Source organism: Marmota monax, unplaced genomic scaffold (assembly GCF_021218885.2).
Source record: "Marmota monax isolate L192 unplaced genomic scaffold, Marmota_monax_Labrador192_F-V1.1 WCK01_AAM20220418_F8-fsc00015, whole genome shotgun sequence".
In the NCBI taxonomy this organism is placed as follows: Eukaryota; Metazoa; Chordata; class Mammalia; order Rodentia; family Sciuridae; genus Marmota; species Marmota monax.
In genome coordinates, this window is record NW_026692194.1 from 4,838,039 (window position 1) to 4,851,023 (window position 12,985).

General features: G+C 34.3%; 1 protein-coding gene across 8 annotated transcripts in view; it reads left to right on the top strand.

Annotated features, from left to right (window-relative positions):
• Window positions 1-12,985, top strand: part of Vps54 (VPS54 subunit of GARP complex) — an 89,007-nt gene that overhangs the window by 12,233 nt on the left and 63,789 nt on the right. For 4 of the 8 annotated variants that reach the window (XR_009224937.1, XR_009224938.1, XM_058572702.1 and 1 more), the window contains exons 2-4: window positions 6,776-6,931; window positions 8,749-8,990; window positions 10,746-10,824. Coding sequence is in view for 6 of the 8 variants with exons in the window: in XM_058572702.1 (XP_058428685.1) it covers window positions 6,796-6,931; window positions 8,749-8,990; window positions 10,746-10,824 (457 nt within the window). In the remaining 2 variants the exon portion in view is untranslated. Of the gene's footprint in view, window positions 1-6,775; window positions 6,932-8,748; window positions 8,991-10,745; window positions 10,825-12,985 lie in introns of those variants that run through there. The other 4 variants (XM_058572719.1, XM_046422982.2, XM_058572726.1 and 1 more) reach the window with 3 other exon arrangements.

Genomic DNA, 12,985 nt, shown 5'->3' on the forward strand with positions numbered 1-12,985 from the left:
TCGACTGATAACTTCCTAATTGCCAAATTTGAAGGAGGTTTTTCTTTCCTTATTATTTTATTTGCACATTCTGGGTGGATATTTCTCTCCTGTCTTTCTTCCCACTCTTATGAATGTTTCTTCTATTACAAACTTTTTTTTTTTTTGGTGCTGGGGATTGAATCCAGGGCCTTTTACATGCTGTGCATATGTTTGCTCTACCACTGAGCTACACCCCTCCAACAACACAGATTTTTATCTACCCCCCACCCCCCTTCTCTCTTTTTTGCAGTACTGGGGTTTGATGGGGCTTTCTACATGCTAGGCAAGCATTCCAACACTAAGCTACCTCTCCAGTCCTTTATGTATCTTTCTTTCATTTCTTTCTTCAGAAATGTTGTTGGAGTCTTTTTAGGTTCTGTATTTGGTCCTATTCTGTTATTAATACACTCCCAGAATGATGTATTTGGCACCAAAATTTTAAAGTATATAACGAATTATCACAATCTTGTAGATAAAGTCCAAACTTATTTGTAAGGTATTACCCAGTTTAAGCTTAACCTTCACAAATATTTGCTCTAAGGATTCATATCAGCATATCCAGTCAGTCCATATGTCCACCCACAAAGGGAGTAACAGTGGTATCCTTCATTTAGTTCATCCTTGTGATGTAACATAGTATCCATGAGTAGTTAAGTGGGCTTACAGATTTTGTTATCTAGTTTTAACTAAAGGGAAAACTTGAATGAAAGGTATTACTAATAATAGGAGTACAAGTAAATAAAGTGCAAAGCTAGGTTTTCTTCCTACCTATAGGCTTCAGTAGCTATATGTGTTAGTTCTTAATAGTTGTCTAATTTTGCTGTGTGGTTGGACTTTTTTAAAACATTTTTTAGTTATAGTTATTTTATTAAATAAAATTTATTTTATTTAATTATTTTTATGTGGTGCTGAGGATCGAACCCAGTGCCTCACATGTGTAGGCAAGCGCTCTACCACTGAGCCAAAGTGGTAGAGCCCTAGATTTGTTTTTTAGCAGCAATAAAAAATGTTCTAAGGGCTGGAGTTGTGGCTCAGCGGTAGAGTGCTCACGCATTCGAGGCCCTGGGTTCGATCCTCAGCACCACATAAAAATAAATAAATAAAATAAAGGTATTGTGTCCAACTACAACTAAAAAAATATTTTAAAAAAAAGTTCCAAATTTTCTGATCTTTTGAGAGACAACATGTGGACTAACAATAGAATTTAGCCAAAGAAATGGGTAAACAAAGAACAGTGCACTTACTCTGTTCCTTCCAAGCATTTTATGTTTTATTTACTTTTTTAAGAAATAGGATCTCACTATGTTGTCGAGGCTTTCCCCAAACTCCTGAGCTCAGGTGATCCTCCCATCTTAGTCTCTCCATACTTGGAGAGTTGTGCCATTATGCCCAGTTTAATTTAAACAATGAGTGAGAAAATAGTTAATTTTCTAAAGGCACTATGCTGTGAATGTATTTTGAAAATGGATGTTTGGAAATAATCATGTGATTTTGTTCCTAAAAATATGAACTTTTAAAAATAAAACAAACAAAATTTTCTAATCTATTAAAAATCCTCCAGATGATGGGTTTAGAAATTGTAATCAGTGATGGGCTGGGGTTTTAGCTCAGTGGTAGAGTTCACCTCGCACTGTAGGACATGGGTTTGATCCTCAGCACCACATAAAAATAAAATAAAGGTATTGTGTCCATCTACAACTAAAAAAAATTTAAAAAAAAAAGCAGTGATGTGGTGTTGTATTTTTTCCATTTGGTTTCATATACATGTGTGTGATACTCTTTTTACCTACAGCAGGCTTTAAACCCAGGCATTAAAATAAATGGAACTGAGAACCATATATCTGAATCACTTTCATAAAGTATGAAGATTTTTGACACGGCATAGCAGGTCACACTGTTCTCAATTAAAATGAGAATAGAAAGATTTTATACATTAACTAATAAAAATATTTTTAAAAGTCTTCTTTCTCATCTTTTCGATTTACATTTAGCTTAGTTTTATATTGCACATAATGTAATAACATAGTGGTACCCTGTATAATATATAAATGTATTTGCTTAAATATTTTTGCTTAAAGTTTTTAAGCTGATGGGTATATGATCAAAATGTTTGTAGACTACTGATACAGATAATCAGCATTCCAAGTTCAAAGGAAGGCTAGTTCTCTGTAGGTGAGAAAAACAAAAAGATTCATGGTAGAGGTAGGTATAAGGCTGAAGCTAATAATATTAGTGCTTTTTACATATTATCTCTGATTAACAAAGTAATTCACTTTCTAGGAGAACATTTGAAAAATTTAGGAAAGCACAGGCTAGCAAAAATTTAAAATGCCTTTAGTTCTGTCCTTTGAACTCAACTACTATTAATATTGTTGTTAATACCCTACAGTGTTTTTGCAAGTATGTGTATATATTAAGTTAGAAAATTGGGATCATACTTTGTTAATTTGAAAACTTTCTTCTTAACAGTACATCATAAACATTTTTACGTAATTAAATACCCTGCAATTCTATTTAAAATTTTAAAATTATACTTAAACACATGTTTAAACATGCAAAATATATTAATACACAAAAAAACAAAAACCACCTTAAAGCCTATTATCTATAGTAAACCAAAGGCAAGTCTGATATGGAATGATTTTATTCAAGCAAAGAGTAAGGTACCTGCCATGAATTTAGAGCAAAAACTTTCATTTTTAAAGTTACAATAAAGCAGAATTAGGTAACCAAGACTTGTTCAAAGAGGAAAACAAGTACAGGGATTGATTTACTGGGTGAGAAAGGCAGGTAAAATTCAGCTAAAAACCCACTGGCCCAAGGTCAGCCAATTCCTTTCCTATGGGAGTAGTTAAATTCCTAGATGCCCTTAACCACTCCTTTCCTTTATTCTTCTCCTTACATGAGGCTATGTCGGAAGTCCCCTATGAGGTTCACACTCTGTATATATTAGGTAGCAGATTTCCCTTCTGTTCTCTTATAACAGCTTATTTTTAAAAAGATATCCTGAGGCAATTAACAAATTAAACATAAGCAGCCTCTACCAATTCATTAATGCACATGCTACTCAGGCTTTTTGCACCAAGTAATGCCTACGTATAGCCAAGACTAGCAGTTATCAACAGTACTAGAAACCCCCTGGATCTGTCTTATTAACCATTCTTATTTAAAAGTTTGTTTCAGATTTTTCACTCTTAAAAGTAATTTTGGGATTATTTTGGTTAATATTTTCAAATATGGGGTACATTTGTTAAGCTGTAAAATCTAGAAATGAAACAATTTAAAATGACTTTTAAAGGGAGAAGAGGTATTAGGAAGATGATATAAACATTCTAGGACAAGTCATCTAGGATAGCATGATAAATTAGAAGGACAATTAGACCATTCTGTCTAAAGTAGAGATTATCTACAGATAATAGGAAATAAGCCTAAAAAGGAAGATGAGTAATAGATTGTAAAAACTGCAAATACCAGCTTACAAAGTTTGAGATTTGTCTGGGAGGTAATAAATAATCATTAAAGATTTTTGAGGGACTGGGAACATAGCTCAGTGGTAGACAGTTTGCCTAGTCTACACAAGGTTGTGGGTTCAGCCTGCAGCACTGCAAAATTATTTAGACTGGGAGCAGAGACACCAGTTAGGATACAGGAAATGTCCTTATGCTTAGCACAAGATTAATGAAGTATTTTAGAGTGAGAGTGATGTCATTATCTGCAACTTACTTTCAAACAATTCAGTATGACAGAAGCATGGTAGATTTTAAAGTAGGTTACTCATGATACATAGGAGGAGGGAAATGATTAGTTAATATATCTGTAATGTTAATCACTCTAGTAAGATGTTTTGTGTAGATTGAAAATAGTAGACAAAAAAAGAAAAAAAAAAGACTTTGCCTATAATAAATAATCTCATGGAAAATCCAGAGTTGACTATAAGTAGTTTTGTATTGATATTCTTTGTAAACAGTAACTTTTACAATGTAGAAGAAAGTGAAGAAATTTTTGCATACTATTTGGGTAATGCCTGTGATAAATCTTAGCTTTTTTTTTTTTTAAATCAGATTTTTATCAGGAATCCTAATTTCTATATGTAGTATTATTGTTCTGCAACATAAAAATTTGATTGAACTCTGTTAAGTTTTTCTACATTTGAAGTTGTATTTCATGCCATCTTGAGGTAGATTAAAGCAGTTATAAATGGAACATGCTTTTGTTATATTTTGTACTATTTAATATTTGACAAACGTATAAAATACCTTTTCCCTCAAATTTTACTGTGAAAAATTTCAAACCTATAGAAAAGCGAAAGCATAGGATGTGCAATATTCATATACATTTCACTTAGACTTTTAAACATTTTGTCATGTTTGCTTTATCTGTATTTTTGCTGAATTGTTTGAAAGTAAGTTGCAGATAATGACATCACTCTCACTCTAAAATACTTCATTAATCTTGTGCTAAGCATAAGGACATTTCCTGTAGTCTCAACACCATTAATACTCTAAAAATAATTTCAAAATATCTAACATCCAGTCCATATTCAAGATTTTCCAGTTATCCCAAGAATGGATTAAAGCTAGTTTGTTCTTTTTGAACCAGGATTCAGTCAAAGCTAACAAATTAGCTTTGTCTTGTTATTTTCACAGATTCCATAGTCTCTGCATTTTCTTAGCAGACTGTTTTTATATAGTCAGAATGAATGGTTGATTATTTTCTTGCATTGAAAGTACTGAGGTAGATATTCAAGGAAGTCTGAGAAACATAATTTTTTAGCAATCTAGAGGAAAGTTAAGAGTAGTTGAGGGGCTGGGGTTGTGGCTTAGTGGTAGAGCGCTTTCCTAGCACAATGAAACACTGGGTTCAATCCTCAGCATCACATAAAAATAATAAAATAAAGGTATTATGTCAGTCTACAACTAAAAAAAATTTTTAAATGCAAAAAAAAAAGTAGATGAGCTATTTGTCATGTGCTGTACCTGACTTGTATCTACTTCTTATTTCCTACTTTTTTCTATTCACCAGATATTGTAACTTGGCCTGCCCACCCTCCCTCCTTTCTTCCCTCTCTTCTTTCCTCCCTCCCTCCCTCCCTCCCTTCCTTCCTTCCTTCCCTCCCTCCCTTCCTTCCGCCCTCCCTCCTTTCCTTCTTCCTCCCTCCCCTCCCCTCCCCTCCCCTCCCCTCCCCTCCCCTCCCTTTCCTCCCTCCCTCCCTTCCTTCCTTCCTTCCTTCCTTCCTTCCTTCCTTCCTTGTTAAAGTACATTATATTTCTGGGCCTTGCTATACCAATCTCTAAACATTTCATAGAAAATAATAAAATAATATAGTGTCTTCACTATCCAGTTGCAGTATTGCTTCATTTATAAAGTCTGACTCTGGCCTATATTTTGTTGTTTTGCCCTACAAGTTCTTTCAGAACTTATTTTAAAAAATAAACATAATTTACTTTTGTGTAGATAAAACATGAGTTTACATATTTATTTTGGTTTCTTCATACAATTGTAAGCTCCTTGAAGAATGCTACCTCTTTTCCTTTATAATTTAATTACTAATGATTTTATAATCATTATATTACTTTATGGCAGTCACATAGTAAAAGTAATTATAATGGTAATTACCAACATCTGTGAACACTAACTTTGAGGCATGTATTATTTTAATATTTTTATTTTTTGCTGTGCTGGGGATTGAACCCAGGGCCTTGTGCATGCAAGACAAGCACTCTACCAACTGAGCTATATTCCCAGCCCCCTTTAAGTGCTTTTTATACACCCATTCCCACATTTCTTATTTATTTATTTATTTATTTATTTATTTATTGTGGTGCTGGGGATTGAACCCAGGGCCTTGTACATGAGAGGCAAGCACTCTACCAACTTAGGCGTATCACCAGCCCCCCCATTCCCATATTTCTTGACAAGATGTTTATGAGATGGAATCTTTTCCCCCTCCGTTTCACAGATGAGGAAAGGCACACAAGGGTTAAGTCAAATTTCTCCTGGTTATCCTGTTGGTGAATGATATGAACCCAGGTAGGCAGACTTCAAAAACTTAGGCACTGAGCTAGGTGTGGTGGCACATGCCTAAAATCCCAGTCCCAGTGTCTCAGGCGGCTAAGGCAGGAGGATGACAAATACAGAGGAGTCTCAGCAGTTTAACAAGGCCCTATCTCAAATAAATAAATAAATAAATAAGTCTGGGGACATGGCTTGGTGGTTGAGAGCCACTGGGTTCAATCCTCCGTTCAAAAAAGAAAAAAGAATAGTACTTAAAAAAAAATGTATGAGCTAGGGTTGTGGTTCAGCAGTAGAGCACTTCCCTAGCATGTGCAAGATGCTGGATTTGATCCTGAGCACCACAGAAAAATAAATAAAATAAAGGTATATATACAACTAAAAATATATATATATTTTAAAAAGTACTTAACCATTTTGCTGTAATGTATCATTACTGTATACTTAATGGAGTGTTTTCATCTTTGATATTATTGGGTATAGAATTGGTGTAAATTTGAATTTGGATAAAAGACTAAGGAAGTTTTACTTGTGAGAATTTTTTTTTTTTCAAACAAGGACTAATACCTTAGCAAACTAAATATTATGAACAACTTTCACTGTATGCAAACTGCATGCTTATATAGACTTTGAGGGATTTTGAAAAAGTTTCTGTATTTGAAAGAAAACTTATTATATGCATAATAACAGATTTTGGTTTGTATAAAGTCTCAATTATTATTTGTTTCTTACTCATTTTTAGTTGAGTGGTGATTTTATGCAATGGCTTCAAGCCACAGTTCTTCACCAGTGCCTCAAGGAAGCAGCAGTGATGTTTTCTTTAAAAAAGAGGTAGATCCAACAAAACACATTCGACCTGTGCAGTCACTGCCAGATGTATGTCCCAAGGAACCCACAGGTAATGCTTTTTATTTTTCCTCTTTGAGGATTTTTTACTGATAATTTGTATTATCTTTAAATTAGCAGTCATATTTCCTAAACTTACCCTGAAAGAGTAAATTGTTTAAAAAATAATTTTTTAGTTAAACATGGACACAATATTTTGTCCCATTTATTTTTATGTAGCGCTGAGGATTGAACCCAGGGCCTCACGCATTCAAGGCAAGTGCTCTGCCATTGAGCCACAACCCCAACCCAAAAGAGTAAATTTTTAATGTTAAAAATAAAGATAGGGCTGGGGTTGGTTGTAGCTCAGTGGTAGAGTGCTTGCTTTGCATGCATGAGGCCCTGGGTTTGATCCTCAGCACCACATAAAAATAAATAAATAAAAGACATTGTGTCTATCTATAACTAAAAGTAAATGTAATATAGATAGATGAATAATTTGGAAATAAGTTGATAATGAAATTGGATTATAGTTCTTTTCTTGAAGTGCCATAAAATAAGTTACCTATATAAGTTGAAAAAGTGTTAAAAAAATGAAGGTTTAGACTGAAAGTTGTTTAGTTAAAACAGTACAATCTGTCCTCCTTACTTGCAGATTCTGTATTTGTATATTCTGCTCCCTGAAATTTATCTGTAAACCCCAAATCAATACTAGTTATACTTTTGAGGTCTTTTGCAGACTTGTGCAGAGAGCTTTGAAAAATTTGAAGCTAGACAATAGTAGTACACGCCTGTAATCCTGTAATCCCAGCACTTGGGAGGCTGAGGCAGGAGGATCACAAGTTTGAGGCCAGCCTGGGCATCTTAATGAGACCTTGTCTCAAAATAAAAAGACTTGGGGTTGTAGCTCATTGGTAGAGCACTTGCCTAGCATGTGCAAGTCTCTAGGTTCAATCCCCAATACTTGGGGTTGGGGTAAAAAAAAAGAGAAATTTGAGCTGCCTGGACACACAGAACAATATTTAATGTTTTGCATTTTTGTGCTTTCTCTTGGTGATTTTGCTGTTAAATCAGCCCCCAGGCAAATACCATAGTGCTGTCTAGTGTTCATAAAGACAATCAGGCTGTGTTATACCTTATAAAGAAAATGCATGTGTAGAAGAAGTTTCATTCAGCTATGGGTTATGGTGCCATTAGCCATGAGTTAAATGTTAATGAATCAGTGATATATAATGAAAAATAGTCTTTAAAAAGAAACATATACAAAATTAATTTATGCATTGGTTGATGAAAATGTTGTGACCTGAGGCTCATAAGAACTTAACTCTTTTTAATTTTGTAGGAGCAGTGGTTCAGTATTTGCTAATTAGGTGTTCATAGTACTTTGTGGAACAAAACTGCTGCAAATAATGGGAATTGACTATATTTTCCTTTTTTTAATGGTCAATGCCACAGCAATATTATGTCACCTGATAACAAATCAAATAAATGATGTTTGAACCAGGAATGCCTGTCATAGTACAATAGAATAAAGCCCTGCCTCTTAAAACAAACAAACAAAAAATAAATGGGGTATTTTCAATTTTGAAAAAAAAATGATAGGAAGGAATTAATGATTTTTTTTTTTTTACGCCTACCCCCATCTGGCAACTACAACCCTCAAATTTTGCATATCCTTTATCTTATTCATGTTTTTCATCCTTTTGAGAATTAATTGCTTCTGGATGAAGATTACTTAATCAGATTGACTTTTTTAAAATTAATATTTGCCATGGAAGAAAGCATCTGGTTGGTTTGTGCAAGCTAGAATCTAAGCATTTTCTTTTTTCTAGGATATATTCGCAAACAATAGAACTAACTTTACAGAGTTCTCTTGTTTACTTTTTGCAGGTGATTCAAATAGTTTATGTGTTACCCCATCTCTAGTTACAGATCAAAATAGATGGACTATATATCATTCCAAAGTAAATCTCCCGGCAGCACTAAATGATCCTAGATTAGCAAAAAGAGAATCTGATTTCTTCACAAAAACATGGGGATTGGACTTTGTGGACACCGAAGTCATACCTTCATTCTACCTCCCACAGATCAGCAAGGAACATTTTACAGTATATCACCAGGAAATCTCTCAGGTAATATCTAATCTTGAAATTAGTTATAGTCAGGTAAAAAATAATAGAGTTTTAGTTTGATTTATTTTAAATTTTCAACCAATAATATTTGAACCTGTGATGGTATTCTTTTATATTCATATAAATCCTCCTGTCCTGGGTTAGTTTAGTTCTTTTCTTAGATATATTTTAATACATTTCTCTTACTGTAGTTATTTTTCAGAATTACACATTCTTGTTGTTGCTAAGATTCAGTATGAAACCTACCCTGTCTACCAAGGAGAAAATGGTTCTATTAGGCCTGTAAAGTTTAGATAATTTGTGAGATTTAAGAAAATAGGAATATCCAGGTGTGGTGGCACATGTCTATAATTCCAGAGACTTGGGAGGCTGAGGTAGGAGGAGGAGGAGCTCAAATTCAAAACCAGCCTCAGCAACTTAGCAAGACCCTGTTTCAAAATAAAAAGTAAAAAGGGATGGGGATGTAGCTCAGTGATTAAGTACCCCAGGTTCATTCTCTGTAAACCACCCACCCCACCACCAAAAAAGGAAAGAAATTAGGAGTAGAACCATTCCTGTGTCTCTCATTTATCACAATAGCAGATTGCCTTAATATATCCAGAAATAATTATAATTCAGTATGTTGCTTGAAAACTGGTCTGAAACAAAAACTGAGTGTAGTGCTGAGTTTGAAATGGCCTATTACTCATTTTTAGATTGTTAGTGAGTGGCTAATTAGCAATATAATCCTAGTTGCCATTTCAGTCTTTTTAAAAAATCAAAGTGATACAGCACACACACACATATTTTAAATTTTTTGAAATGGGATCTCACTGTGTTTCTTAGGTCAGCCTTGAACTGGGCTCAAGTGAGCCTCCCCAGTAGCCTGGAATTTAGGCATGTGCCATTGTACCTGGCCCAAAAGTATTCTTTTTTGTATTCTTTCATTTACAAGTCTAATTTGAATTATGCTGATTTTATTTTACTTGATTACTTTGCTCTTTTTATGGTTTGGAAATAGGCTAAATATGGCCTTATTATTGGCATTAATGCATATACTATCTGATTCTTTTTTTGCACTATCAAATATTTTTATACAGAATCTACAAATTGCAAATTTAAACAAGATGTCACTACATATCTATTAGAATGGCAGAAATCCAAAATACTGACAGTGCCAAATATTGGCAAGGACATGGAACAATATGAACTGTCATTTGTTGCTAATTGGGATGCAAAATGGTACAGCCTCTTTAGAAAAGAGTCCTGTAGTCACTGACAGTGAACCAGTAGCCAAGTGGTTTTTTATCAACATATTTGCTATTCTCAGGTGTCCTTTCAGTGGCATCTCTGAAAAGATGACAATGTTATTATGTGGTCATTAAGTCCTAAATCAGAGTGGATTTTGTTGTTGTTGTTGTTTAAACTCAAAGTGGCAGTGATTAATTTCTGTCTTTCTCTCTGGTTTTATGTAGGTTTTAGGGTTTTCTTCCTTGATTTAAAACAAATTATCCTAATTGATTTCTGTTATGTGAATAAACATTTTCTGTTTGCTTTCTTTCTTCATTCCATATGTGGAGATTTTACTATAATTATGTAAGTGTAGGTATATACTTATTTGTATTTAAGTTTAGAGCACTTGTGATTTCATGTATTAAAAATTAGAGAACTAATTTGCTTATATTTTGGTATTCTGTTATGAAACATTTTGATGCTTTGGATAATCATATTTCTTCATAGCATTGATTCCTTATTTAACTATTATCTTTTGATTAGAGAGAGAAGATACATGAGAGATGCAAGAATATTTGTCCTCCTAAAGATACCTTTGACAGGACTCTTTTACATACTCATGGTATGAAAATGTATTATTTGTAGATAGTAAAACATTGCATAAATATTAATGAACAAAATCTTAATTCTGGAACCTTGCTGTCATATCTATAATTTGTATTTATAGTAAAATGTTGTAGCCTATTTTCTGAAAGCTTTCAAGAGAAAAATTATGGGTCTGACAGTAATGTAATTCTTGAGCGTAACAAATGTTTAATAGCATGGTGCTTTGTATTTTGCTTGTTGCTCAAAAATAGGTTAGTTCAGAAATATTCTCAGTCCTGAAGAAGCTGATTGTCTCTTGAATAAGGTCAAAGAAATAAACCAGTAATTGCTGCACTGTATATTAATTAGTAAGTTTGGTGTGGTGGTAAGTTTGTGCAGATAACATTTCTAACTCAAAAGGCTTGGCATAGTTAATGATAATTACCTGTATTTTAAACTAGTTAGTGTGAAACAATTATGTGGGGGAAAAAGCATTCAGGGAAAGGGAATAGTTTATATAAAGCAATAGAACTGAGAGAACATAACATGTTCAAAGAGTGCAAGAGTCTAGTATGTTTGCTGTACTGAGACTAAGAGATATAGCTGAAGCAATAGGCAGGGGCTAAAAGAGCATTGTATGCTATGCTGAGGAATTGTATTTTTTCTAAAGGCAGTATAGTGCTACAAAACATTTTTAACCAGACTTGGTCAGATTTATACTTATACCTAACACTGAAAACAGTTGTGGCTAATGAATTTTTAAATGATAATAAGAGTGAAGGCAGTGAGACAGTTGGAGTCTTAAGTGGTAATACAAATGAGAAATGATGTGGTCCCAGTAACAGTTACAATGGAAATGGAAAGGGGATTAGATCTTTGAGAGAGATATCTCAGAGATCTAAGTATAGGTTTTAATGTCCATGATAGCTCCAGGTTTCTTGTTTGCGCAACTGTTTAGGTAAGTGGTACAAGTTAACAAGAGAGGCAGTGTAGGAAGAGAGATTTTTGAAAGAAATGGAGGCTAGGAGTTTAGTTGCAGAGTTACAGTGAAGGACATGTCTGGTTGGCAACCTTCAGCTCAGGAAAGAAAAATGCAGGCTGAAATATAGGTATGGTGGACATTATCATAGACAGTGTGCTGGATAGTAGTATGTTAGTTGAATCCAAGGGCATGCATGGGATTACCCAGAGAGGATGTGAATAGTGAGAAGGACTGATGATGAATGCTATGAAGCTATCACATTTAAGGAGTAGATAGTAGATAATGTACTTGTGAAGGAGACAAAAAAGTGGTCAAAGAGATTGGAAAATCAATAAGAGAATTATACCTTAGAAATGAAACATAGAGTTTCAGTGAAGTGAGAATGATTAGTCTATAGTGTGAGAATACTTTAGGGATAATCATTTTGAACTGAGAAGTCTCTTAGAATTTGGCGGTTAGGAGATCTTAGGGAGAACATTTTGACTAGAGTATTGGTTACAAAAACCTCAATACTACGTATTAAGGAATGAATTCAAGAGAAAGAAATACAGACTACTGGTAGGGATATGACTTGAAGATTTGAGATAGGGCATTGGTTAGAGAGAACAGAGTGGAAGAATGTGTTTTTAGGGCCAGAACTAGCGGAGGCAAGAGAGGCATTAGGTAACCCCACCATGAATCCTTCCTTACATTTTGTACCTTAGCTGTCTCCCTTGCTTCAACCTAGTCCTAGTCCTAAGTTTTTATCTTTTTTTTTTTAATAGAAGAGAACTGAGCATATTTATATACAGAGATATAAGAATTAATAGAAGCAAAGAAGTTGAAGATATGAAAGGAGGGAGGGTAATTGATGAAGCAAGCTCACAGAAAAAGCAGGAGGAGATGGAGTCCAAGTACCGAAAGGTTAACTTTGGAAATGAAAAGGAGCCAGTCACTGTGGCACATACCTGTAATACCAGCAACTCGGGAAGCTGAGGCAGGAGGATCACAAGTTCAGCGTTAGCCTTAGCAACTTAGTAAGGCCCTAAGCAACTTAGCGTAAGACCCTGTCTCAAAAATAACATGGGCTTGGGATGTAGTTCAGTGGTTAAGTGCCCCTGGGTTCAATCTGTGACACACACATACACACACAAAAAAGAAGAAGAAGAAAAGAAAGGGTCCTTCATCTGAGATTGGATCCGTTGGATGAATGTAAAATAGATTCATTTTTAGATAA